The 27,978-nt window shown below is 41.8% G+C and overlaps 2 protein-coding genes across 2 annotated transcripts; one reads left to right on the forward strand and one right to left on the reverse strand.

Annotated features, from left to right (window-relative positions):
* The first annotated feature begins 182 nt into the window (after window positions 1-182).
* camk1db (calcium/calmodulin-dependent protein kinase 1Db) lies at window positions 183-23,023 on the forward strand. The gene is made up of 11 exons (XM_068722937.1): window positions 183-934; window positions 10,105-10,236; window positions 11,383-11,457; window positions 13,582-13,720; window positions 14,106-14,232; window positions 14,478-14,553; window positions 16,200-16,312; window positions 17,605-17,683; window positions 18,424-18,511; window positions 18,624-18,780; window positions 21,122-23,023. Exons 1-11 carry the CDS (start codon window positions 840-842, stop codon window positions 21,271-21,273), a joined length of 1,233 nt encoding a protein of 410 aa, XP_068579038.1. The 5' UTR covers window positions 183-839; the 3' UTR covers window positions 21,274-23,023.
* Window positions 23,024-24,079: 1,056 nt separating this feature from the next.
* Window positions 24,080-27,908, reverse strand: ucmab (upper zone of growth plate and cartilage matrix associated b). Its single transcript, XM_068723546.1, has 5 exons — window positions 27,805-27,908; window positions 27,647-27,709; window positions 27,460-27,555; window positions 24,510-24,608; window positions 24,080-24,426 (listed from the first exon to the last, which is right to left on the reverse strand). The coding sequence occupies exons 1-5, from the start codon at window positions 27,860-27,862 to the stop codon at window positions 24,329-24,331; spliced, it is 414 nt and encodes a 137-aa protein (XP_068579647.1). The 5' UTR covers window positions 27,863-27,908; the 3' UTR covers window positions 24,080-24,328.
* Window positions 27,909-27,978: the final 70 nt, after the last annotated feature.

Raw genomic sequence — 27,978 nt, forward strand, 5'->3', positions numbered from 1 at the left:
ACAGTTTGACATCTACAAAGCTACAAACAGACCAAACATGGAGGAAAGTTTAAGGGAACCGACCCCCCCCCCCCCCCCATTCCCTACCCTCCCCTCCCCTCCATTACTCCTAGCTACGCCCCTGCAATTCAACTCATCTTTCAATGAAAGCAACTGTTCGTGCAACAACCAGACACAAACACGAGAAATGTCTTCAACGTGTTCTCAGCAGACACTCTGACCGGTCCGGCAGAGTTTCCACCGGGCCGGTGATTTGGTGCAATGCGAACACTTAAATCGTTCATCGTGCATGCTGTCAGACAGACCTCCCACTCCTCCCACTGCTATAACCACCACAGGGCGGTCGGTGGGACTCGATGGCACACACACATAGCGGCTCGGATGTGACTGCCAAGTGTCATCCTCCTCCTGCAGGTAGCCCGACCTCAGCTCACCGCATCGCCGCCTTGACACTGACTGAAGCCCGCCCCGGGGAGGAGGAGGAAGAGGAGGAGGAAGAAGAGGAGGAGAGCCTGGTTTCCCCGTCAACAGTGATCTGAACAGCGGGGAAGCTCAGAGTCGGGATCCGCTACGTCAAACAGATTAGTCAAATAACCTCTCTGTGTAGGACATACCTCTCCTCATCGGGCTTGCCTGGCCGCATGCATGCATGGGCTGAGGAAGCAAGGTAGTCTGACACATAGCCAGGAAGCCCTTGGCGAAATACAGAAGTGCACTACTTTTCGCTCTCTTTTTTTTTTGTTTTTTTGCTGTGTCTGGGTGAGACGACTGTTGTGATCCTCCAGTCGCGTCTCTTCTTCTCCTTCTCCTTCTCCTCCTCTCCACACCCCTGGTGCGAAATGGCGAAAGAAAACGGCGAGTCCAGCGATGGATCTTGGAAAAAGCATGTCGATGATATCAAGAAGATATTTGACTTCAAGGAAGTCCTTGGGACGTGAGTAACAAGATAACGCAGCCCTACGGGCGACTAGAAACTTTGTATCCAGTTGTGCAAATTAGCAGACAACAAATGACACATTGCACCGATTTAACGGAAATGAAAAGCAGACGGACAGCTGTTGAATATTCGTTGAATTAACGGGGAACCGCTCGGCAGATAGAGAAAGGGCCTTTTGAACTTACAGCCGTCAAAAAAGAGACATTTTTTATTTAAAAAAATCATATTCAAGCCTCAGTTAATTGTTCAGTCGGCGGAAACAGTGCTTCACGAGACACAATAATGTGGGGTCAGACACGCGTGATGCCCCTCGTTATGTCACAGTTCATTCAAGAAACTACTGCAGCGTGTTTTTTTGTGTTCTTCTTCCCCACAGATCAGATCAGAGCTGAAGCATGTAGCCGCACAGAGCAGGCAGCCATTTATTTTGGGGTCGTTTCTGTACAACATGATACAACTATGACAAAGAAACAGCAGGGCCTGTAACTGAAAATCAACTCCCAAATTTGAGGGACCATCTGTGGTGACTTTATGTTCTTGGTCTCTTTCTTTCTTCCTCAAACAGAAGGACAGGTTTGTAGCAGAGAAACACTATGTCTGGGTTTACAGACACAGTAAACACTTACTAAACTGCTCGCTTACATTCGTTTAGGGACCACTTTGGTTGAAGTTATTCTCTTTCCTTTGGACCTCAGAGACACAAATTCCAGAGTTTATTTTGGTCCTCTGTTAGTGCTGCTTGACTTCAAGTCTTTTCTTCAATGAATAAGTTATTCTGCTGACAGAGCCTCTGAATGGAAGACCCCCAAACTGCTAAAGGTCAATGTTGTGCTATCACACAGTAAATCTCTCATTTTTACTGCTGGGTCTTTGTCCCCTAAAGACGTGTCCGTCCTCCCTCAAATGAGAGGAATTTAATGAGGGGATGCTTGTATTGTTGGAAATTCAGGGACGGGCCGTGTGGAGGATGGGGTCTCCCTGGGGAAATCTGTTTTGTTTCTTGAATTTGGACTCTTGGTGGTGTCGAGCTGAGCAAAAAATAAACAAAAATTGGCCTGTAGTCACCTTGTTTGTGGCGAAACTGGGAAGATGATAAATCTGACACGCTGTTGTAATATATTATGCCGCAGCTTGTGTAAACTTCATAATCTTTGTCTTCATCATCTCATTTTGTGCTGCTCGGCATGACAGCAGACCTGTTTTTCCTGAGGAGCAGCATCATAAACATCTCTTCCAGATCGGTGATTCATAAAGCACACTCGACACTTCATCTGCTGTACTAAACAGCCAGACATTCCTACCTGGAGGCTGTTCTGATTTCCCCAAGGCCTTCATCTGTGTGTGAAGCGCCTCTGAATAACACCAGTGAATCATCGTGATTTACTGTCCGCACAACGGCCAGGTTGGAGGAACACGCATCCTTCGCCCACATCCTCGGCGCACATATCGTGCAGAGTGTCCTCGCCCCTCATTGACTTTGAGAAAGTCTCATTTGCTAGTTCCTGTGTGTCTTAATCGAGTCACCTTGTCACATCGTTGTCACCCAGCAGGGTTCACAACAGGCCTCCTGGGGCCGAGACGCCCTGCAGCTTTGCTTGAGGATTAAAAATGGACGGGGAAGGAGTGTTGGTCAGAGGAAGAGATGTAGATTATCCTTCTCCTCCACCTCCTCCTCCTCCTCCTCCTCCTCCTCCTCCTCCTGCTGCTGCTCCCCCTTTTCAACTGTAGCTTCCTCATCAGGTTTCCCCGTCAGCGTCCAAGAGGGATCATCCCTCTGCAGCTCTCCACACACCAGCAGTGGAAGTACATTTGCTCAAGTACTATGCTTAGGTACAACTTTGAGGTACTTTACTTGAGTTACCACAATTTATATGACTTTATGCTTCGACTCAACGACATTACATGGAGGAGTTTCTTAGCAGATTAATAGTTGACACACTAAACCGGTGGGTAGTTTATGAAATATGCATTGTTGTAGATTCAAATAAATACCCAACAGTCAAGTAGTTGAAACAACACAAAACTGACATGGGCCCTTTTGCTGCATTAAAGTACATTTTACTGATTTTAGTGACATTTTGCTGTTAATATTTCTGTATTTTTACCTTTTTGTTATTTTGAAGGCAAGATGTTTCCTTGTAACAGAGTATTGTTTACATTGTGTTATTGCCACGTTTACTTTTAGTTAAGTGTACATTTTCCACCACACAAAGATTTTATTTCAACACCAGCTGGAGGCCATACTGTGAACCGTATGCCTGATTAGATATTGATAGGATTTTGGGGAGGAAGCCCACGGCGGTGTCAGTGCTTTGGCCACACTTCCTGCCCTTGTTTTCTTGCATTAGCTGCTGCGGGCTAATGAGATCTTCGCCACTGAAGCCAGTCCTCCTGCTTCACTGCCACTTTGCCTTGTGGCTAATTTCAGAGCCTTAAGCTGATGATACTCTGTGGGAGAAAATTAAGTAACCTTCAGAGATCCCAGCTGGCAGGTGTTGTAAATGTACAGCAGGAGGGGGCCCGCTACTCCCAGTGAGGATGTTGATGTTTGTCTGATACGTGTTTTACCACCCGACTAGAGCCGATTGATTAATCAGGATGCAGGAAGTCTCTTTATGAGACTCTGAGTAACGGCCGATACGGAGTACTGCTCCGATACCAGTTTTTTACCCCAAGTTTTACTATACCTGTCACTCATTAGTATCGTTTTTTTTGGTAAGTTAACATGAGGCTCTAAAATCTGTGTCAGCGGCCGACACAATTTAGAAATGTAACAGAGCGGTTAAGAAACTGTATTTAATCTGCTTATAAAGGTCACTGTGGATTCTGATACTGTATATCTGATCGGAGCAGCCCTACTCGTAATTCAATGGGCTGATATTTCCTTTTACCAATATCTTATTATCAATATATCGTTATCTGTATATTTTGGCCAATAAATAACAAGAAAATGCAGCACAGAAATGCAAAAGATATGTTTGCGGTAGCTTATTTACACATTCAGCAGTTACAGAACAACATTGTCATTCATTTGGAGTCGTGTTTCTGTCCACATTCTCGATTTTCTTCTCTGAAAAAAGCTGCATGCTCTAGTTGAAAACGACACTATGAACAGTAAAGTTGGAGGCTGGACAGATAGACAATGAGATGAACGATGCAAAAACGCTCTTGAGGAGCTGAGGGGACCCGTGGGCTCTTCACTACCAGTGACCCCTATCGCTATGTGAGCCCTTGTTATTATAGAAATAATGATTTAGTAAAAATAATAATGGCTCATATTGTTATTTATCAATTTGAAATAGGTGCTTCTTGCATGGTGAGGTGGATTGGATTTGTTGATCAGTCTGATGGCCTGAGGATGAAAGCTGTTCCTCTGCGTTTCACACTTCTGTACCTTCAGGCCAGAGGGCTTATGTGTGGTGTTGGGGGTGGGTGGTGTCTGAATGAAGCTGCAGGCTCTTCTTTATTTCATTTGTTATAAATGCCATGGCCAAAAATCATGCTTTCCAGCTTCATCCTTTTCTATCTTCCTTCCTTTTCCCACTTTCTGAGATTAAAGTGCCCTAGTTGTCCTCTGTTGACCACACAAAGCTTAGCTGACACATCCATGTCACTTATTGGCGACTAAAGTCACATCATAATGATTCTTTTTTGCCATCAAAGAGGAAAATTCTTGAAATTAATGAATAAACAGGCCTCGACATTGGAAATTAAAATGACCCTGGCTCTGACAAAGCACTCGTTCGTGATGCATTAAAGTGACCGCCCCCGTTCATTGATCATTTTCTGAAACGCGGCTTGTGGAGAGACTAGTTTGGTCCTTGATGCAGGGAAAATGGCAGCTAGGCAACTAGGATGTAGGCCTTGGTTGCTCCCTCTGAAGAAGCCACTGCCGACCACTTCCCACTACCACTGTCCTCCAGCTACATTCACTGTGGGTGGAGACACTTTGTCGTTGACCATAATGATGGAGAGTCAAATGAGATAATGCGTAGTATGCTTAATGCTCTCCATTTGTATCCATGTCCCTCCCACCACAGTGAATGCCTGCAAAGCCACAGTGTACCATCCTCTGCACTCAGGGAGTTGAAGTGTACCAGACTGGCCTGTATCAAAGCACAGGAAGCGATAATCACCCCTATTAAAATAATTCAGCTTCCCTCCAACGGACTGATCTGAGGCTTCAGACAGATTTCTGCCAAACATTTTCCCCCGAGCGATGGATATGTCTCCCGTTTTAGTTGTTTATGAGTGGCATCAGCTCTTATCACGCTGTAAACGGACCATCTTTCTCTGTTTGATCATCAGCCTGAAGTGCACATTCCTGGAAAGTAGCCTCAGGTCCATGTGTGTTGTTGGGTAATGGTTTCCACCAGCTTCATTCGTTGGGACTGTGAGAGCTTCTGGATTTCATTCAAATTGTATTATTGGAGTTGATTTAACTCCACAGCATCAGATCAATGCAGTTTACTACCTGGAAGGACAGAGAACCAGCGCTGGCTGGTCAGGCACCAAGAACCAGACATGAAAACCACAAGTGACTTGATGTTCTGGTGGAAAGTAACTGAAGTACATTCATACTTTACTTTACTTGCTGGATTAACTTTTCTATAAGAACTTCCTTAAGATGGAGGAAACGTGTTTGATTTGTCCCTTAAACACTTCAAAACATAAACATATCCTGTTTACTCCCAAATAAGACAAAGCACAGCAACATATCTTTGTATGTAAGCTGTTTGGCAATTGTGCTTGAAAAGTGATTTTAAATGAATCAAAATGGAGGCTGAATATTCACATTATGTGATTTCACATAGAAAGCATGTGATCATCTTATAAAATATGGTACGTTTTAGATTAAACTACCCATCAGGATGTAAAGTATTTCAAAGTAGTTCCACCTGGACCAGCTGCAGCTTTAAAATGCTGCTTGTTGGCTATTGAACTGGTAAGAATATTCTATTTATAATAATAATAATGTTACACTGACGGGGGAAGTTCTGCCTGAGTGCTTTTTCTTTCTATACGTTTCACAGTGTTTTAGTGTGTTTTAACTTTTTCAACATTTTGAATGCATGACTTTTGCTTGTACTGACTTGTAATTATAATAGATTAACATTTTTCAACAGTAAAACAGATCTTTAATAAAAAATGAAGGGTTGTTTTAATGACAACACAAATATCAGCCGATATGTATCTTCAAATCATTAGTTTTTTCACTTTGGTGTTTGCCTCAAAAATCCAGTAGTAGCCAGGCTGTAATGGAGTATTTCTACATTATTGTACCACCACTTTTACTTATTTAAAGTATCTGAATACTTCTTCCAGTATTGCCTTTATAAAGAGTCTTTACAGCAAACTGCCTAACTTACAGATAACTGATCCTGAAGCAGAAAGGCCAGTATTGGTGTATTCCAGATGATGATGATGATGATGATGATGATGATGATGATGATGACAATAATAAAGCGCACATTGCAGAAAGTAGCACCTGTTTACGCTACAGGCTACAAAAGAGTAGCATATCACAGTTTAGCAGGTGGTGGTGTGATAGCTGTTAAAAAGAAGGGTTTTGTGTGACTTTACAACTATCTGTTGCCAGCGTAACTGTGCACATTTCTGTTTACTGTACAGTTATTGTGATGACAGGTTATATTCATATACATGTACTCGTGATTAGAAGAAGATTGTCCTGTATACCCAAACTGTAGACATTCATTCTACCTGCTTTTTTTCTGAAAGTATAGATTGTATGATGTGTCTGGTTCAAGCTGCCATGAAGGGTGACTTTGAACACAGTCAGTAGCTCCAGTTATTGCTCTACCTTGATTATCAAGTCTCACTTTTCCATCCCATATGTTGCGTAACGGGTCGCTGTAATGCATCTTACACAAGATGATTCAGTGTGATTACTCAGCGCAATAGAGTGAATGTCAATAAGCCAGCCTCAGTCACAACTGCCCCCCCCCCCCCAACAAGAAAAACTGACCCTTAATATTCATAATCGCTAAAGGACGACCGGCTGAGGTTGCGTTCTGAAAAAGTTTTCTGTTTCTGGATTGTTTGATACACGACTTCAATTTGCATCTGCAGCATCAGCCGCAGGTTTCACACTGAGCGCCGCCCACATTCACATTTCACATTAGTCAGCCGGTTTGGCTCGACTGTCCTAAACATAGTGTGGTGGTGTTGTGTGACTACAGACACACACACACACACACACACACACACACACACACACACAACTCATACTGTCATCCAAGAGCCGTGAAGATGGAGCTCGGTGGCTCTGGGAAGAAGACAAAATTCAAATATTATTCAACCAAGTGAGTCAGTGTGCTAACTTGATTGTGCAGTCTGTGACACTGGGTCAGAAGCTACACTCGTATTTATCTTGCATAATAGAGTTAGTTTTCAATAAAGGATGAGATAGAGGTTTCTCTCATCACTTAATGCTCTTCACCAGATCACATCGGGGATTATTTCAGAGATAAATTACGTGTGCTGGTCGTCGCATAGATGGTGGAGTTTTGTAGCCCTCCAGCTAACCATTATTTAACTCATCGATTCTGATCATTTTCTCGATCAATCGTTTAGTCTATGAAAAACTAGTGAATAACATATTGCTTTATTTGTCCAAAACCTAAAGATATTTAATTTACTATCATATATGACAAAGAAAAATGCAACATTTTCACATTTAAAAAAAGCTGGAACCAGCAAATATTTTGAATTTTTGCTTGAATAATGACTGACATGGAATAATCTATTAATGGCTTCAGCTCTGGAGTTATGTGTGCTTGTTGTGGATGTGTTGCTGTATCTTTGTGTGTATGCATGTGCAGAGAGAGCATGTGGGCAGTAGCATCACCATATGTCTCCAACACATCACACCTTCTTCTTTCCTGTGAATTAGGAATTAATAGATTGAATGCTTGCAGCACAGTGTGCCGTGCCTCGTGCATTGACGGAGCGAGGGAAGTCACAGGCTTGGATTCTGTCATATTGTCATTCACAGGAAGTGATGTTGCTGCTTGTCAATGCGGTTAGCAGAGGGACAGAAATGGTGCTACATGCTCTAACCACCCTCTCAGTGAGTTCACAGGTTTCCTGTGGTTGTCGTCATTGTGTGTCTCCTGCTGCAGAAAGCGTGCTCTGAAAAAAACTAAAACACACAAAAAAACCAACGAGCAAGCAAGAGAGTCGTTTGACAGACTCTGCATGCTGGTGGAGGAATTTTCTCTTCTCCTCAGGTCCACCCGACCGGGGAGATTGGTCGCATACGCTGAACAGAAATGATGCTCGTGGTCCTCACGGCAACAGCTGTGGGGGGAAGATAGTGGTGTGACAGGCCAGCGAGTAATGCACACACTTACAGAAGGCCATGAATTTACATATTGTCCCACATCACGCGTCAGAACGAGGTCAAAGTCGGCAGGGCGTGCGCTCCGAGCCCTCTCAGGTTGTCTGAGTGTGTTCAACCTCATCACACCTGGGGCCGGGGCGTTGTGACCCGGTGGTGTGTTTGTCCACAGTCGGTGTTTGTGTGTTGTGGCTCTGACTGCCCCCCCCCCCCCCCTCCTCCGTGTGATGGTGGACTGAGGGATTAGCGTGGATTTGATGGCCTCTGTGGGACTTAGTGCAGCGAGTGGCGCTGAGTTTAGAGCCCGTTGGGAGGAACTGATTACACTTTGAGTACATAATGGACCTTTTGATGTTGGCCGTCTTGCATTTTGTAAGGCGGTGGATCACTTAAGATGTATTATGTCACTTTCACTTTTGTGTAACGTTCCAACAAGACGCTCATTTCTGCAATTAAACATTTTGTCAGAAAGGAAGGAAATTACAACGCAGGAGGCAGATGGCTGCTATTTTCATATTCTCTGGGCTTGTCCTTTTTTTTTGGCAAGAGATTACTAAAGAGATAATGGTGGATTAGAAGTTGATTGCTCTTTTGTTACATTATACCTTCGGCAACATCACCGTTTGCCACATTTATGGCATAAATATTTCCTTAAAAAGCGACAAGCAAGAAAGCCGTCACACAGAAATGGCTTCTGGCAAAAGCTCCAACAAAAAGGACTGGATTGAAATAAACGGTATTGAAAAAAAACTGACCTTTATCCCAAGACTGCGATGTTAAATATAGGAAATATTTGAATTCAATACAGTATGTGCCTATAAGATCTAACTCATTACATACCGTCGTTTATAGAGCATTTTGCTGTACAAGTGTTGTGTATCCAATGATGACCCTTTCAATAGATTCATTCATTAATAATAGTAAAGAAAAATAAAACCTTAATTTCTGAGGACAAAAGGGGACAAAATGTAAAACCACAGAGCTGTAGTTATTAGCTGTAAACAGTATAATAATGGCAAACTGCATGTTTTTTTAAACAGAAGAGTTGATTAAGAATGTATGAGCAACAGTTGGACTGCAGCTCTCCAAAAAAACTCTGCACTTTGGCCTCAGGCTCAGTTTACTATTTTATTTCTTATGCTGATCCTTTGCAGCAAACAAGCTTTCGTCACAGTCATGACTTTATCAGTGGATCAAGAATTTTCTTTTTAGAATCCCAGCAGTTGTTTTGATCCAGTGAACATGACCCTGAGAGTTTCAAATCAAACCATCCTTTAACATGTTCGCATTAAGCCCTTCTGAGGCTGCATGGAGGAGAAAAGGTGCCTGTGAAGGTGTGTAATAAAAACAAGAAAGGAGGGTTGGAAGCAATCACGCTGCCTGCTCAGCGAGATTTATTAAGGTAGACTGAATGTGGTGTCATAGCAACAGATACAGATTGCTTGAGCAAATATTCCCTTAATTCCGCATTTGTTTTTAAAGGCTCTCATGTATGGAGACAGATGGTCCGAGGAAGACACGCTATCTGCCGTCCTAAATGGGTGTTTTTTTCGAGGTTTTAAAAGTGTTTGCCGTGCTTTTGGCTGCACACGAGCACCGAGCGTAAGCCAACACAGACGGCTGTTGGCCATAGTCAGGGACTTTGCCAGTTCTCAGCAAATATTCCCAATATGCTGTTTGTGTACTCTGGCCTGTCTGCCTCTGAGTGCCCTCTATCTACTCACTGACGATGGGTTTTCTGTGTCAATATTGACTGAGTGCATATGCAGAACTAACATGTTTCTCTGTCTCTCTCCGCCTCTTGCAGCGGTGCGTTTTCTGAAGTGGTGATGGCTCGGGAGAAGGCCACGGGAAAGATGGTGGCAATCAAGTGCATCCCGAAAAAAGCGCTGAAGGGAAAGGAGACGAGTATCGAGAATGAAATCGCCGTGCTCAGGAAGTAGGTACCGCATGGCTGAGCCGCGGGGGAGTTTGCAGAAGAAGAACACCACTTTAGAAAAAAACGGGTCACCACCTCGCGGCGTCCTCGGTGAAGCGCGTGTGTGTGTGTGTGTGTGTGTGTGTGTGTGTGTCTCTCTCTCTCTCTCCTCTGAGTAATGACTCAGTTGGGATGCAGGTGCCGCTCAGTTTATTTATCAGCCATTGTCAGGCTTAAGTGACTTACTTGTCGAATCTCATCTATCCACCATTTTGGGTCTTCACAATATAAACACACACACACACACACACACACACACACACACACACACACACACACACACACACAGAGGGTATGATAGGATTGCACTGACACCAGGTGACAATCCATCCTCCTCCCAGGGCCTTATGGGTAATTCCCCAGAGAAGCTCCGTTATCAGTCACTCTTGAAGTGAGCTCGACAGTTGTTGGGTGTAGTTGCCTGGTTACAGTTGCTATCCTTTTGACTTCCTCTTTTTTTTTTTCTCTCTCTCTTGCTGTTTTGATTTCTCCTCCCTTTTTCTCCCTCTCTTCACACTCTTTACTCGGCTCTGTTAGTCTCTAACAGCCCTCAAACTGCAACCTCATTTTCGTTCAGGACTTCTTTCTGAAAGGAAGTTGTGAAGGTTGTTTAGTCCTTTGAGATTCTACCGCCTCCTCCTCCTCTTCCTCCCCCACCTTTTCCCTTTCAGCCAACTGCCCTTGTGAGCACACACTGTCATCTGCATGTCTCCTTGCAGAGGCTTTTTTTTTTTTTTTTTTTTTTAGTAAAACCTTGTTGTTTGGTTGCCTGGACACAGACTCCTAACATCTTTTCTTCAGGTGCCCCTCTTGTTGCCCCCCGCCCTCCGCCCCCTTCGCTCTCCATCTCACACACACAAAAGGTTGCTCCCTTGTATGAATATACACTTTGCAGCTTGATTTTCAACAAGCGTGAAAATATACACATGTGCACAAACACAGCGTGATTACAAAATGCTGCTAAATAAAGCAGGAAAAAAAATGTTTTCAGTTGGCAGGGCATCATTTTAACAAAAGAAGAGGCTAATTGCTACTCATTAATGGGCTGTGCTGAAATGAACCGAGGCTGACAACAAGCAAAGTGAATTTTCTGTCCTCCCCCTGTAGGATAAAGCATGAGAATATTGTGGCTCTGGAGGACATCTACGAGAGCTCAAACCACCTGTACCTCATAATGCAGCTGTAAGTACATCAACCCATCACTTTGTTTTGTTTGGGTTAGCTCTTTGTCTCCCATTCGGCCATCTATATTGATAATGTGTTTTTTTTGGTCATGAATAAGCGTTTTGTCCTTGTGGTATTTTTGCCCTCAGATGAATGTTTGAGTGAATACAGTAATGCTTTAAAGATGAACGAGATATTACAAAATATTGTTTTCCAAGGGTTAGATAAGAAGATTGACACCACATTAATATCTGTCTGTGGCAGAGGTCGTGTGGCGGATTGTTCCTCTCAAGTATTATTATTATTATCATATTTGAGTCACAGAGCGAGGCATCTGTTCTGAAGGTATTTCCAGGAAACTCAACCTGGATGCAATAATATCCTGTCTGCTGCATGATACAAAAGATTTGTATTCCTATCTGCCAGAATTTTTTTATGACACAAGGAAAACAAGAGCACTAAAATAATAGAATCATATACAGATAGTATTTGATAGTATGTATATTTACAATACTAGAAAGTAACACTAATATGGAGAATTATAACTAATGAAATGTTTTCATTTTCAGAATCGGAACTGTTTATTGCCAAGTACGTTGCACATACAAGGGATTTGACTCTGTGAATGGTGCTTAACACTAAACAGTGCAATAGAATGCAACATCATTTACAAATAGAAAAGCTCGCAATAAAATATGGTAAACAAAAAAATAACGGTATGTTAAAACAAGTATATTATTAAAGTGGCATGTGTATGTTAATAGAGAGAATATGTGTAAGGGTGTGTAACTGTAAGAAATTGTCCTGGGGATGTAAGTGTCTGAGTCAGCGGGGGTCTCGGGCTTTGTTGATGAACCCAACTGCAAACGGGAAGAAACTGTTCTTGTGTCGTGAGGTCTTGGTCCAGATGGACGGCAGCCTCCTGCCTGAGGGAAGGGGCTCGAACAGCTTGTGTCCAGGATGAGACAGAGGGGTCGGCTACAATCTTTCTCACAGGGTGATGGGGGCAGGTGGGGCTGCGTTGTTGGGGAAATCCACAACCATCTCCACAACCATGTTCAGACCGCTCCAGGTCACCAGATGGTGAATCTCTCACCTGTAGGCGGACTCATCCCCACCAGAGATGAGTCACCAGAGATAGTTCATGTCGTACACATTCAGAAAGGCCGCGCCGCTTCAGACCACCACCAAGAGACACCAGGAAGTCACAAACATCTTGTGAAATGTATTTCAGTGTTTGAAGGTGTATGTGTGAAAACCTCTGTGCCATTTTCCTGTGTGGCATATGTCATTATTTTAGAGACCTTTCCACTCACCACATCATTTCACAGCTTTTGTGACTAATGCACAAGTTATTATCTGCTCTCATTGTACCTCTGCAAAGGTGCGTAATGTTGCCTTGAAGTTTCACTTATCAAAATGGTGATTGCCAGTCATCCTTGAAAGCGTGCACATGATGCTCAACTTAATATGAGTCACTCTTTTTTTTCTTTTGTCAATGCATTTTAAAAGTAGTTGAGATTAATTTCTGATACATCAGTTGCAAGCCCTTCAGAGTTACATAATGTGACAAAAGAATGATACTCAGAAGTCATGATGGCATATGATGAATACTGGAAAACTGCATTTGGAAAAATAAAGTAGCCCACACTGTAAACGACAGCCGAAAAATGTATCATCCAGTCAATTCTTGCACAATTTCTATTATGTTGTCCATTCCATGTAGTGGACGTGTACCAGTGTCATTGTTGTGTCCCAGCAATGATTATAATCTTTATTATAAGTCAATATGGCAATACAAAGGGCTTCACGGTCAAAAAAAGAAGAAACTATAAGTAAATATATGCAATAACTAAAATAATTTGGACAATGCAAGTGTGGATAGATTTAAAGGAATGAATCAACAAAGACTCCGTTTTAGAGTTTGGGGGTCCTGGCAGTAAATGCACAATCTGCAGGATCTAAGGTAGAGTGCAGCTACATGTAGCCCACCTGGTACTAATGCCAAATACTTGTCAGCCAACCAACTTTTTGTATTCAGTGTTTTTACATTAAATCAATCATTTGTGATTAGGTAATATACTAATATTATAATAAACATGCCACTTATAAATACATTGATAACGTTGTCTGTGGTGACAGGGTGTCTGGAGGCGAGCTGTTTGACCGCATCGTGGAGAAAGGTTTCTACACAGAGATGGATGCCAGTCGGCTCATTCGACAGGTTTTGGATGCAGTCAACTATCTGCACTCTATGGGCATAGTGCACAGAGACCTAAAGGTACAACAGTGAATTCACTCCGAGCTGAACTTTTCAGTCGTACTGAGAGGGGGAAATCCCTGCTATTTAACCTGAGGGAATGACATTACGTGAGCGCTTCATGAGGATCACCCACAGAGGTTAAATGTCAGGGATTTTCCTTCTCGGGTGAAACTGATGATGGTTCTTTGATGAGCAGTGAAACCCCCCAACTCTTGACTGACAAATCCAGGGGATTTAGTTTCACATTTTGTCTGATATCTTGCCGCCAGGATGACTGAAATTCATCCACACAAACAGTACATGAGGTCATATGAACACACACACACACACACACACACACACACACACACACACACACACACACACAGAGGCAATTTTCTAACTATCTTTCTCTTATTTCAAGCCTGAGAACCTGCTGTACTTCAGTCCCCATGATGAATCAAAAATCATGATCAGTGACTTTGGCTTGTCAAAGATGGAGGGAACGGGTGACGTGATGGCCACCGCCTGTGGGACTCCAGGATACGTTGGTGAGGACGCCGTCTGAGCTCTGGAAACATCCTCTGAGATAATTAGATGCACTAGTTGGCTAAACATGATCTAATCTAATCTGCCAGAAGCCACAGGTCAACCTTAGCCATCTGCTACAGGCAAACCAACACACATTTACATTCTTCTCCAGCCTCTGTGTCATGGGGAATGGTCAAAACACTAGATGACTATTAGTTTTTCTGACCATTTTTTTGACCATTAAAAATGAATTTCATTATTTCAGCTCCTGAGGTTTTGGCTCAGAAGCCCTACAGTAAAGCTGTGGACTGCTGGTCTATTGGGGTCATCGCTTATATTCTGTAAGTGTTCAATTTTAAATATATGTATGGTTATTAACTGAAACTTATTTGTGCGTTTGATAGCATGTTTTCATGTGTTGTTGTTGTTGTTGGAAACCTTTATTTAAACAGGAAATTCAGAAACTACAAGCAAAACCTCATTAAGATTAGAAACCTCTATATCAAGAGTTTCCTGACCAAGAAAGAGAGCAAAGTAAAGAGTTACAAACAAACAAACATGAAACCGAAAAATAAACAAGTCTTCAGCCATGTTAGCTCTGTTAGCATGCTCCTAGCGATACGATAATGCTAACATAATGGTGTTTAGCAGGTACAAGGTTCACATCTTTTCGCTGTGTACAAAATCTATACTACTATTATTACTACTACTACAACTACTACTACGATTGCTACTGTTACTACTGCATAGGAGATTTTTTGTAGTGCATTTACACTTTATTAAATCTGTATAAAAACAGACAGTTTGATCGACAACTGACATCACACACATTATATTCTTATCAATATCAAATGGTTTAGTCTGATATTTTGGTAAATTTAAAGCTTAAACATACTATGACAAATTGGTTTGGATTTGGAACACAGCTTTAGCGCTAAACACAAAGTACAGCTGAGGCGGATGGGAATTTCATAAGCTTTGGATATAAATCAAAGTATTGGACAGATTTAAATAAGAACAGATTTAATTAGGTTTCATCCTGAGGGGAGCAGGAATATCTGTGCCAAATTTCCCAGCAACAGTTGTTGAGATATTTCACTCAGAAACAAAAATATAAATCTTGTGTAGGAGCTAGATAAAAAGTCAAACAATCACCAAGATGATTAGGACTCATCCTCTGGGGACCATGAACATTTCATGGTAATCATCCTAGCATTGTCAACATATTTCAGTCTGGACCAAAGTTGAGTGTTGGTCAACAGACTGACGAAGCCATCCAGAGGCACGCCTTAGCGTGGCTGAAATATCAAAATATGTAAAAACATTGATACGATTAATAGCAAAGATCACATCCTTAAAACAATACAATGTGGCACCTTCAAAGAAAACTTAAAAGTATTCTAAAACAGTCAGACCTGAAATATATAAAACCAAATCCCAATTCTAATATATCCCATTTGATCGGAGTCTGAATGGTTCCCACAGCTACTGTTCCTATTTTACAGCACCTGTAAAGCTTTCAGTGTAAAGTGTTGCTGCCAAATGAATTAAGTTGTCTTGCTCGTTAGCAAAGAGGAAATCCCTCGTCTCGTTATCCATTCGTTAGGTGTGAGGAATTTTAAGGTAATTGAGTGGAAGAGTTTCTGAAGCCCTCACAAATGAGTCTGGTGGTTTATACAGAATAATCTGTTTCATAATCAAGATCAGATTTTAAATCTGCAGTTTGCATGTCAGTTTTATCCATATCATATGAAAATATGAACCGTTTTTATCCTATTTTATTTCCCTCTTAGCCTTCATGTAGTCTCTATAATCCCTCTGAACCGTCTCCTGCTGTTGTATGCTATAGGAAAAATCAAACCGCCAGTGAATGGGATTAGGTCACAGCAAATCCTTTTTTAGATTTGGGTTAAAGTTTCCAACATCAGCTAGAGGACTGCACTCACACAGATTGTTGTTGTGTAATCATCCATCTTCATCTTTCCAGGCTGTGTGGTTACCCTCCTTTCTATGACGAGAATGATTCAAAGCTCTTTGAGCAGATTCTCAAGGCCGACTATGAGTTTGACGCACCGTATTGGGATGACATATCAGACTCCGGTAAGCTGTGTGTGTGTGTGTGTGTGTGTGTGTGTGTGTGTGTGTGTGTGTGTGTGTGTGTGTGTGTGTGTGTGTGTGTGTGTGTGTGTGTGTGTGTGTGTGTGTGTGTGTGTGTGTGTGTGTGTGTGTGTGTGTGTGCGCGTGGAATATAGGAGGTAACACTTTATTTTAGAGGTCCCATTGTTTTGTAATCATTTATAATAAAGGAACAGATATGTGAATCCCAGAAAGGGTTATTAGACGAGTCAAGAATATAATTAATAGGCCTGCCTAAGTAATGCAGGTAGTTAAATAGGCTAGTTCAAATGGCGTGTAAAAGAAATATAAAACTTAAATAATTTTTCTTTGACCTCCAATCAGTTTCATTTTACACCCTTTATTTATCTCTGTAGCTCTTTATATTGTCCTGATTTGGGGTCTTGACACAGATTTGAATAATTTATCTAATACCTATTGGCCCAGTGTAACATTTAGTAAATATTGAACCTAAAATATAAATATAAATTGATGATTAAATTAATTAAATATAAAACATCGCTAGCTAAAGACCAGCGCCAGCGTTTTCGGCTAGCTATAGACGTAGATAACTTAAGTTAATACAAAATGAAATTCCACCAGTCAGTGCTGGTGATTTTAATCATCCATATACTGGCTGCTGCTGTAGCATCACTGTCTAAACGCTTCTCTCTGTTAACTCGTAGAGGGCAAGTAAACTCTACCAAAAATAGCTAGCTCAAGCTAATCAGAAGCTCACAAATACAAAGTCTCTGTAACAACAAGCACAACACTGTGTTATCAGAGCTTTTCATTTATTTGGAATTTTTTGTTGTTGTTGTTTAACAAAGTGTTTTTTATGTATTCAGTTATATTTTTTACTCATCTGACAACTTTTTACTGCCTTTTTATTCTCAATTCATAATTAGCCCGAGGCATGACAGCAGGTCGGCTCAAAATGTGTCTTTTACGGGAATGCATACAGTTAAAAAATATGGAGGATTATGTTTATGAGATTACATAAGTATTTTACTGAGTTTAAATATTACCATTATTTCAAAGACGTTCCTTTGACATCTTGTAACCTTCACACTACTGTAACATGTCCTGGTTAAACTAAAGTAATTAAACTTGTATTTAGTATATTAGTAGAACATCATCTCTATTTTCTCATTAATTACATCATTTTCAGGACCTGTCTTAGGGAAAGCGTGTGATTGCAGGACCCTACACTGTTACAGACTATACAACATGTTCTCTGCTGGTCATGTTTTTCACCGTTTCATTTCCCTCCACAGCCAAAGACTTCATCAGCCGCCTAATGGAGAAGGACCCAGAGAAGAGATTCATATGTGACCAGGCTCTTGAGCACCCTTGGTGAGAAGCTACCCGCCACACACCACACTGCACCCCAGCCAGACAATCGCAGGGAACCACACACATTTTGGTGTGATTAAACCGCAGTATGACGCAGCTTGCCAGGCTTGCGCATTTGTCATGGAGAAAATGTCCTCCCACTGTCATCTGTCGCCATGGCTCCGAGCCGCGAACCCACATCTGCTCGGCACCGCCAGCCCTCTGAGAAAAATCCGCTGAATAACTGGCTGCCAATTAGCGGCTGGCATCCTGAAGGATCCTTGAAGAATGTGGAAGCTTTAATGAACAATTATGATGTCTTCCCAGGCCTGAGCCCGAGCTAACGAGAGCGAGCGGGCGTGGGCCGCTGTCTCTGGCTGAGGTGGCCAATATGGATAGGTCTGTTAGCCTTTAATGGGCCTTTTGGGTCCTGGGCAGGTTGGGCCTCTCATACAAATATGTGTTTTGTGACACCAGTAACAGGTGTAATAACAGAGAGAAATGGCTTTCGCTGACAAGGTTTCACACAGAGATATTATGATGAATGTGACAGACAGGGATGCAGTGTGTGAGCTTCCACGAAAACATTGCATCCATCAATCAAAGACGTAGCAGAATGAAAATAAATGATCCGAGTAAATAGGGAAAAGCAGCACGAGGACGATTCTCAGAGGTATTGCAGATTCAAATATAAACCATTTGGGTAATGCTGTGTTTGTATGTGTGATTTGCATCATCTAAAACTTCACTTCAATTTTCAGGATTGCCGGAGACACTGCTCTCTGCAAGAACATACACGAATCAGTCAGTCGACAGATGCGGAAAAACTTTGCCAAAAGCAAATGGAGGGTGAGCCCACGAGACTGATCAGAAACACACTGTTCTCCATCTTTTTGTATAGCAGAAACACGCAGTGGTTTGTCTGGTATTACATGTGTCTGTTTACGCCATCTCTTCACAGCAAGCCTTCAATGCCACGGCTGTAATCCGCCACATGAGGCGTCTGCAGCTGGGCACCAGCTTTGGCAGCAGCATTCACAACACCGTGTCCAACCCTCAGAGTCGTGCTCCAGCCAAGAGCCAGTCTGTGGACTGCGCCCCGCTCTCCCTGAAGGACTGTGAGTGACACTTCAGATGTCTCTGCAGACGCAAACATGTCCAAGTTTTAGTGCCACACTCGGCTCTGTTCACTCTGCTGCCCTCGTCGTTGGGATAATTGGAAAGGTTCATTTTCAGTCAAGCAGACTAAACTGATTTGACATGAGCCATGCAGTCACCACATTTGTGGTGCCATTTAATTTAACATGAGATCTGTTACAGTACCACCTCACTAATAAACTGTGTTTACTAGTTAAGTCATTTATCAAACAAACAAGCTAAACATTTGCTGGTTCCAACTTTTCCAATGTGAGGTTTTACTGCTTTTGTTTTAAATCATTGTTTTTATATCATTAATTAACTTTATTTTGGCCTGTTGGTCAAGACGTCACCTTTAGATCAGCGAAAGTATAAAATCAACTAATAGACGATTCATGTGTTATCTTTATGCGTTCATTATATATTGTAATGGTGACAGCCAGTTCAATATGCTGTGAGTGACAACAATGACAAACTAATCTTAACTCAAGGTCCACTTATTAGCTTCTTCCTGGCCTTTTAACCCACATCTCATGGTTTATTATCAGCAGTGAGTGAGTGTGCACCTCTTTGTCTGTCCACGGCTAATCATGTATTCTGCTGTATAATATTTTGGTGTCTAGTTATGGCTGCATGCTCAAGGACCTCTCAGGGTTGCGGTGACTCACACCTTTTATAGCCTGTTTTATTCTGCCATTGACAGCGTGCTGTCTCCTCACTCACTACTCTTACCTGGCCCTTGGCCGTTAGTGGCTGCAAGTGATTAAACAGTAGCGTGCATTGCCGAACCCCAGCTGCTGCTCTCTGTAAGTGGGCATCAACCTCACGCGTGTACGTGTATTGTTGGAAAATTGAATTGAAGCCTAAATTGATGCTTCAAGTCGCGTTTGCGCCCGTGAGACGGAGCTGAGACACGCGCCTGTACAATCTGTTTTGTGTGACATGCGAGTGAAAACACACACACACACACACACACACACACACACACACACACACACACACACACACACACTGATATATATGGTCTAGAAGGAGGGTTAGCCGATTTGTGTTAATTTTAATCACATAATACAGCAGTAGTCGTTGCAGACACACCTGGCCTAGATCTGCACTCTACTGAGTGCACCTTTTTTCTGGTATGTCTACAACGTAATGTTTCTACCATTTCCAAGATCAAAAATGAAAGAAAGAAGACTTAAAGGATGAGCCTGGTGATATTTTATATTTTTCTTATTGTCAATAAATCCAAAGAAAAGACCTAAACCAATCATTAATTGCTCCTACTGTATTGTCTGTGCAGCCAAAACCTGATAAAGCTTATTCTTCTGTGTCATAGAGCTCCGTTGTTGTCCGAACACTATTAAAGACAAATGAGTCATACTGTTGCTCTGGGTGACTTCATTACGATGAACATTGTAGTTTATTGCCACCCTGCTGCAGTAAATACCAAATATGTGTTAATCTTGGGCTGAAAATTATTATTTACTCCAGTTTGAGGAACATTTGCTTACAGCACTGTTCTCAGTTGTTTTAGGAAACAATTTATCTTTTTTAGAAGATGAAAATAAATGTGTGACTTTATTTGAAAGGTGTACGTCTTCAGTAAGAACCATGAGTGCCACAGACAGGCTTGAGCATTCGTTAAGGATTGACTGATGACTTTGAGGTCGAGTTGTGCTCGCTCAGAACTTATTTGTACGACGGGCTGTCAGACCATTTCGGAAAAAGTCTGTTTCTGTTGTTCCGAAACGACCTTACTCGATTGCAGAATGGAAAAACATGTTTTGTTTGTTTGTTCTGTTTGTCTCTGCCCTATGTAAAGCGTACTTAGAAAAGCGCTATATAAAATTAAAGTATTATTATTATTATTATTATTATAAAAATCAGCTGGCATAGAGAAGGGCAGATGCTTTATCGTTTGAATTATGGAGATAACGGCGCACATTTTCAGACAGTCTCTCCTGGATGACATTTAACAATTGACAGAAGTTGTTGTGTGACACATGACAAAGGAGAACTGAAGTTAAAACCATGTCTCCTTTCTCACTTCCGCCCAGCTGGCCAATGGGAGCCTGAAGTGGGTGTGAATGTAATCCACTGCCAGAATGGTGTAGGTGGAGGGAGTTTCTAAAAATGATTCAACCATCCGATAAGCACATCTTAAGAATCATGCTGCCGCCTTAACATGTTGGTGGTTTTGTTCTAGTCATGGGATTTCCTGACAATAATCAAATCATTTCCAGACGCATCCTTTTAACTTTTTTAATATTTTCACGTTTTGTCAAACAAATCTCTTTGCTGATACTATATTTCCTCCCTCAGGTCCTCCAATAGAACCTTTGCCCTCTGCTGTTAAAGTGTTCAATCAGGACTCTGACGCCCCCTCTGCTGTACTGGAGGAACCGTCCGTGGCGGCCGAGCCATCGCGCCCGCGCCCCTCCACCGTTACGGTCATCCACACTGGGACTAAATGACGCCAGGTTCCGCGGGAGGTGAGCTGGGAGACCACGGAGCTTTGAGACGGGAAACAACCATTCCCAGGCCTCAACGTCGTCGCCCAGTTTGCCCATCCCGCAACCTCCCATCTGATTCTGCCAACCACGGGAGGAATTTGAGGAGCGTTGGCTCAGCCCGGCACCCCCGCTGCTTCCCTTCCCACTCTCATACAGACCTGGAAGGACAGAGGGGAAGATGCTCACCAGAAGATGTTTTTGTGGGAGCCATACTCAGCCTGGATCATGGTTGTCTGGCAGAGAAACAGGCAGCTGGGGAAGTGCCACACTAAAGGGAACTCTTTATTGACGCTGCTATCAGTTTTGACTGCGAGTGTGTCGAGAAAAGGACGCTCCGCTGTATGCCTTGTGTAAATATCCTGCCTGGAAATGTTGAATGGTGTCATGTTATGCAAGTGAAATATAGGCTTCAAGCTGTGGTAAATAATTGTGACATCATCTGCACTCTGAACTTCTTCTTGTCGTTTTGACAGCTCTTGTTAATTTGCTGTGGTGTTTGCTACAATGGCTCCCAACAGTGTGACGGTATGTGTTTTCTCTTTGCTTTAAAGTGTGTGTGTGAGCAGGACGATGGGCTTCAATCACGGCTGTGATCGTTGAGAGGGTCGGTGCATTGCACAAATGTATTGGATTATTTATTTTCTTACAATATATTATGACTTTTGTAAGATATGTGTAAATGTGCTATTAGACAGGACCGAAAAGCTATTGAATTGACTGATAAAGATACAGTATCTAATAGTTGTTACTTTGTAATTGATGTTTTATTTGATGAATTCATTTTTTGGGACGTGACTGTGAAGTCCTCCTTGACCACAGGAGGGCAACCATGTGTTGTTGTTGCTGTGACCAGTTCTCAGGGATGTGCTCCAACATGAAACCAACCAAAACCCTCTCACTGCTGATGAGGATGGGGAAATAGTTGAAGAGTAAAACCTCCAAATACTGCATGTTATTCTAATGTGCCATTGGGAGAGTTTGACAGATGTTTTTCTTTCTTTAAATCCATCATTGACAGTATGAGTGGAATGTAACTTGTACTGAATTAATTGTTTTTCCCTTTAAAAACCTTGAATCATGTTTGGATTTAAAGAAAGTTGTGTTTATTAGTGAAGTGAGCGTAAAAATGTAAAATGACAAATGAATGCAAACGTATCTTCATAATGAATGCTCCCACTTCAGAATTAATCAATAGTGTTCAGTTCAGTAGTCGTACTGTCGTGCTCTGCTTCCGCTCATGGAGTGGCTGGTCTGAGAGCAGCTCACTCACTCTGTGTTTGAACACTGTGCTTTCATACCAGCCTGTTGAATTTAGCAGAAAGACTCTCCTTCTCACTCTACAGACTTCTACACACAGAGAAAAGAAGGTATCCGTCTTTGTATTTTCTCTGTGGTACCTCTATTTGATTTTAAATCACTCAACATGAATGGTTAAAAAAAGGAACACTCCACCAGAATATGCCCAATATCGATATCTTGAATTATCTAAAAATGTTGTGGTGAATATTGACATCTTACTGTAAATACAAAAGCTCAACTACAGTTAGCTTGGGTCTTGAGTGTTCATTTTTGTCTTCCCCTATATTTTATCTCCCCATAAAAAAACATCAGCAGAAAGCAGAAATCTGATGCATTGCAAGCCCCTCAGTTTGCATGTATAACATATTGTTGCAGAAATGTGCTGTGGAGTTGTATTAAAAAAATGCATGCATGAGTTGTTGCTTCTTGAAGAGGGAGTAAATGGACAAATTAGTTCAGTTTGTACACATTTATTACAATAAAATACAGATTCATTATGTTAAAAGACTTAATTTCATCACAAGTGAGTAAATATATGGTAGAAACAGTATATTCACACTTCTTCTAGGTAGCATATAAATCATTGCACATCTATTTAACCCAGGCCCTCCTTCACACCTAAAAAACATACTTAATATTGTTTTATCAACTTGATACTTAATGACTTTACAGATTTTATGAGAATTGCTTATGAACATCATGTTGAACTGATGGCATGTCTGCTACAGAAAGTGATGCGTTACTTCTGTTCGGGGTTTAAGAGACTGCAGCTGTTAAATACAACGGATTTCCATCCGCTCTATAATTATAATTGGTGTTGACAGAACTCTTTATGCAGCACTACGCCTCCATAATCCTGAACAAGTCTATTTGGATTTCTGTTATTGGACTTATATAACGGTTTGTTCGAACAGATTTGTTTTTCTTTATGGGCTCTAAATGATCCTAAGCAGGAGTAACTTTACTATTCAGGACAGCATGCTGTTCAATTCTTTGTCTGTGAATTACTTAATATTTTTTAAGCAAATCCTCCAATTGTTCAAATTTGTCTCAGTCCACTATAATATTGACTTGACTATAGTTTTTTGGCTGTTTGTTGGACAATGCAAACAATCTCATAGCTTTGTTTTTTGGAAATCTCATTTCCCCCTGTTTTCTGACATTTTATAGATCAAATGAATCGATTCATTTTAAAAGTAATCAATAGATTAATCAATAATGAAATATAATCCTTATGTATAGCCCTAAATGAAGGATATTTATATTTGTTTATCCTTAACCCATCACATAAGACATCCCTTATGAATAATGACAATGTTTACTGGCCATTTCTGTACTGTGTGCAAGCCCAGTTTGTTGCAAAGAGAAAGGCACTTCAATTTACTACTATGTGTGTGTGTGTGTATATATATATATATATATATATATATATATATATATATATATATATATATATTAGATATTGCGTTTTAATTCAAAAGTTCAAAAGAAAAGAAAAAAGGGGAAGAAATTGTTTGCAATTATTACTATTACTGTTACTTACACATACAGCAGTGAGGAAGTAAAAGCCAATGTCAACAACACAAGGGTGAAAACAAGCTGAAAGTCTCAAAGCTGAAATCTCTACTATATAAGTGTCACGGTCAGAGGACAAAGGATTCATTGTGTAGTTAAAGATGTTTCTTTAAACCTCTCTCCTCTCTCACTGCCCTCGGCCTCAGATGGACTGACGGTTGTACTCCTGAGGAGGATGCATCCCGTCGTAGTGAAACTCTCTCCACTGCTCGGTGCTCTCTCTGCTCCTCTCGTCTTGTTCTGGGAAGATTATGAGAATTTTAGTGGATGAATGAGCTTGGTGGAGTGAATGAAATCATCCCTCTCAGCTACTTCGGGTATACCGTCATTCTCCTCTTCAGCGTAGTTCTCAAATTCATTCCTCTTCTGCTCGTGAAACTCTCTCTTGCGCTCATCTGCAGCCAGAATCTGCCTCTGCTCAGCTGCAAGCACAGAGGAGGAGGATGCATTAACTGAGTGTAAAATGATAAACATCTTCGACTCAGTAGGTTTTTGTCTAGTAAGCCATGAGGAGGATTTGATGATGAAGCAGACTGAACTTCAGACACATAAACTTTTACAAAAGAGCTGTTGAACAAAGTCACTGACTTTCAGTGTAATTTGTTTGTACTTCAATAGACTCACTCAGGTTGAGTTAAATCCAAATTATTTTCCAACAAAATATCACGACTCGAAATATCCTATATGAATTACCATTAATATGGCATTGGTCTGGAAATATACTGGCTCAACTAAAAAAAAAAGTAGTTTTTATTGAAAGCTCATCTGCAAGTACAGACACACACCCACTCAACACAATGACTGTTTGACATCTGAAAACTACAACCAACCACAGAAATGAATCACTGTATCTGAACAAAAGCTGCTTTTTGTGAACTTCATAAAGCTGGTATTTGTGGTGAAGCTGTGATTCACAGGAGCTGATGGTTACCAAGGCCGACACTCAAAAACACAACAACCTGGACCCCAAAGTCATGAAAGAAGTCTAATGAGTAATGTCTATTTTTCTGATCCAAAAATAACCCCAAAGGTCCATCTCTCTACGCTCACAAATCAAGTGGGTATTTTGCAACACTACAGTCTCTTAAGTAAGGATGGGTTCCACTTTGGATCTGCTTCCAAGTACTAATATAGACTCAGAGAAGTGAACTGCCTGTGACCCCCGACCAGCAGGTCTGGACATATGAAGACGACCAGAGCACATTGAAACACTCATCTGTCATGTTATTGTCAGTGAAACTCCCACACGGACTGCAGTACCATCAGAAAGAGCCATTAGCTGAGACAAGAGAGGTTTGGGAGTGCCATGCTAACCTTTCCAAAGTCCGGTCACAACCTTTGGCCTTTTAACTGGATTCCCAGCACAAGTCGGTGCCTGCAGTCGGAGCTGGAACTCATGCTGGGAATTCAAGTCACATTTGGGTTGAGTTTTAATGTTTTAAACCGGAGTTTTAATGTTTTATTGATTTACCGATGACCTGCCGATGAAAACATCTGAGGGCAACAACATACTATTTTATAACTTTGCACAGCAGCGTAAATCTTCCATCATTTTCTTCACCTGACTCACCACAGCAGACCTGCTTCTCATGGCTCACCAGCTCTCACAAAAGAGCAGCATTTAGAGTCTGGTGTCTAAGTTTTCATGTCAATATTGTCCATCAAAAATTCACCGTATCCACCATCTGAATACATTTATCAAATATTTTCCTTTGCAAATTGTACCCGCTTGCCAGCAAATTGTTGTGCTTTTATGTCATTATGCAGCAGGAGAGGCTCTTCAAAGTGAGCACAGTTTATTTGTCTCACTTTTTTTTACTTGGTTTTTCTCTGACCCCTTTCTGCCTGTGTGTCGGCACATTCCACATTCAGCAGTGAGCCAACCCGCTCACCCACTCACTCTCAGTCCATCTCAGCCTTTTCACCGTGTTTACGGCTTTGTGTTCACTTTATCCCAGCTTTTAACAGCACAAAGTGTCTTGTTGTTACACACAGAAACCTCACGGCATGTTACACAACTCTAGTTCAGAGCAGCGGACTCAGTGTGTGCTCTCACCTTCCTGTTGGCAGAACTGTACATAACAGTGCCGTTAAATCACTCGAGAATGTCAAACAGTGTACAGTATGTGAATTTTCACAACGCTTTTAAGGAGAATATTCACTGATTTACTCGTGCGGTGAGTGTGTGTGTGTGTGTGTGTGTGTGTGTGTGTGTGTGTGTGTGTGTGTGTGTGTGTGTGTGTGCGCGTGGGTGTGTGTGTGTGTGTGTGTGTGGGTGTGTGTGTCTGTGTGTGTGTGTGTGTGTGTGTGTGTGTGTGTGTGTGTGTGTGTGTGTGAGCTCCATGCTGCCCTGTGGCTCCTTCTGCAGCATCCAGCAGAGGAGGCAGAGCTGCTGTGTGACCAGACAAGTCTGAGGTTGTCTCTGGTCAGACCAGGTTCACAAAACAGTTAACAGCTGCTGGCTGCTATAAAAACATTCAGAGGGTTGTTAACATGTTCACTCACTGATCATTCAAACTGCAAACAAATATATATATATATTTGTCATCTGTCTCAGTGGCAAAAATTACATTTTCTTGAAGCAAGAGAGAAATATGTCAGTGTGGTTAAACTGAACAATTATGTGCTGCATAAAAAGGCATTGAAGAGTTTTCTCTTTATTTCACGCTGTATTCATGCTTAACAAAAGTTGTTTGTATGATTAGTGCTTTGTTTTGTCGATGTTGGGCATATTAGCATAATTTTTTTCTTTACAAAGGATGTATTTCTTCTAAGGGGCAGTAAATGTCTCATTCACATCAATTAAATCAGAGAAATATACTTTTCTAGAATCAAATATTGTAAATGCTAGTACAGCAGTCTGCTCTCTCCTATCTTGTTTTAAGAGAATTACACTAATTTCTAGGAAATTCCTCAAGTATGTAAACGTTCGCTGGATTTATCTGAGCTCTTTAGCAGAATTTGTTTCATTTTTTAACAGGTTACAATTGCAAAGTTTTTGCACATTGTACAGTTTTAAAGACAGGTGTGAAGGAAAAGCTCTTGACTGTGTGCAAACTGAAGAATCCAACACAGTGTTATCACCAGTTTGGATGCAACGTAATGACTTCCATCGTGGCATTACAGTGAAGAAATGAATGTGAGAGAACCTCTGCTGCCAAAATGTACTGTGGAGTAAGACACAGATGCCAACAATGACCACAAACACACAACACCTCGACGGACCAGACCTCAGTTCAAACTGCCTCAAACAAACCCAGTGAGTGAACTCACCATTAATCTCATCCTGAGACTTTGAACCCCGCCTGGTGCGTTTTCTGAAGAAGTTCGAGGCGTCCGCCTCCTTCATGAAGATCTTCTTCAGCGGACCTGCAGTGGGGAGCAGGTGGAGGTTCAGCTTACAACATGAAGGGATAAAGAGAAGGGATGAAGAAGAGAAGCAGCTGATGCAGCTCCTCACCTTGTGGGTCTTTAGCGCTGCCTGTGCTGCTGGGCACAGCTGCAGACTCTGCCTCTGGAGACCCTGTAGGACAAAGCGTGAGGGCTCTAAATTTAAAATACTCCATGCACACAAAGAAAAAAGAAACCATCACATAAATGATCCTGCATCAGACTCACAGGAAAGTGCCAGAAGCACAGTGAGGAGAGCCAGGAGGGTTGCATATGTCCAGGACATCTTCAGCTCTGTGTCTGAATTTGTTGTGAGGTACAGAGTAATGTGGAAGAACAGGAGGGAGAGGTGAGTGTGTGAGAGGTGGGGTGGGAGCCTGGAGCAATATTGAGGGCTTGTCA

This window comes from Cebidichthys violaceus, unplaced genomic scaffold (genome assembly GCF_023349555.1).
Source record: "Cebidichthys violaceus isolate CVI_PGR_0920_01 unplaced genomic scaffold, fCebVio1.0.p SCAF_3, whole genome shotgun sequence".
NCBI classification, from domain to species: domain Eukaryota; kingdom Metazoa; phylum Chordata; class Actinopteri; order Perciformes; family Stichaeidae; genus Cebidichthys; species Cebidichthys violaceus.

Coding starts and splice junctions, on each gene's coding strand:
- ucmab (XM_068723546.1), bottom strand. CDS start 27,862: ATGTCCTGGACATATGCAACCCTCCTGGCTCTCCTCACTGTGCTTCTG. Junction 27,710..27,804: donor TGTGCTTCTGGCACTTTCCT/GTGAGTCTGATG, acceptor TTTGTCCTACAG/GGTCTCCAGAGGCAGAGTCT. Junction 27,556..27,646: donor CAGCGCTAAAGACCCACAAG/GTGAGGAGCTGC, acceptor TCCCCACTGCAG/GTCCGCTGAAGAAGATCTTC.
- camk1db (XM_068722937.1), top strand. CDS start 840: ATGGCGAAAGAAAACGGCGAGTCCAGCGATGGATCTTGGAAAAAGCAT. Junction 17,684..18,423: donor CAGGCTCTTGAGCACCCTTG/GTGAGAAGCTAC, acceptor TTCAATTTTCAG/GATTGCCGGAGACACTGCTC. Junction 18,512..18,623: donor TTGCCAAAAGCAAATGGAGG/GTGAGCCCACGA, acceptor ATCTCTTCACAG/CAAGCCTTCAATGCCACGGC.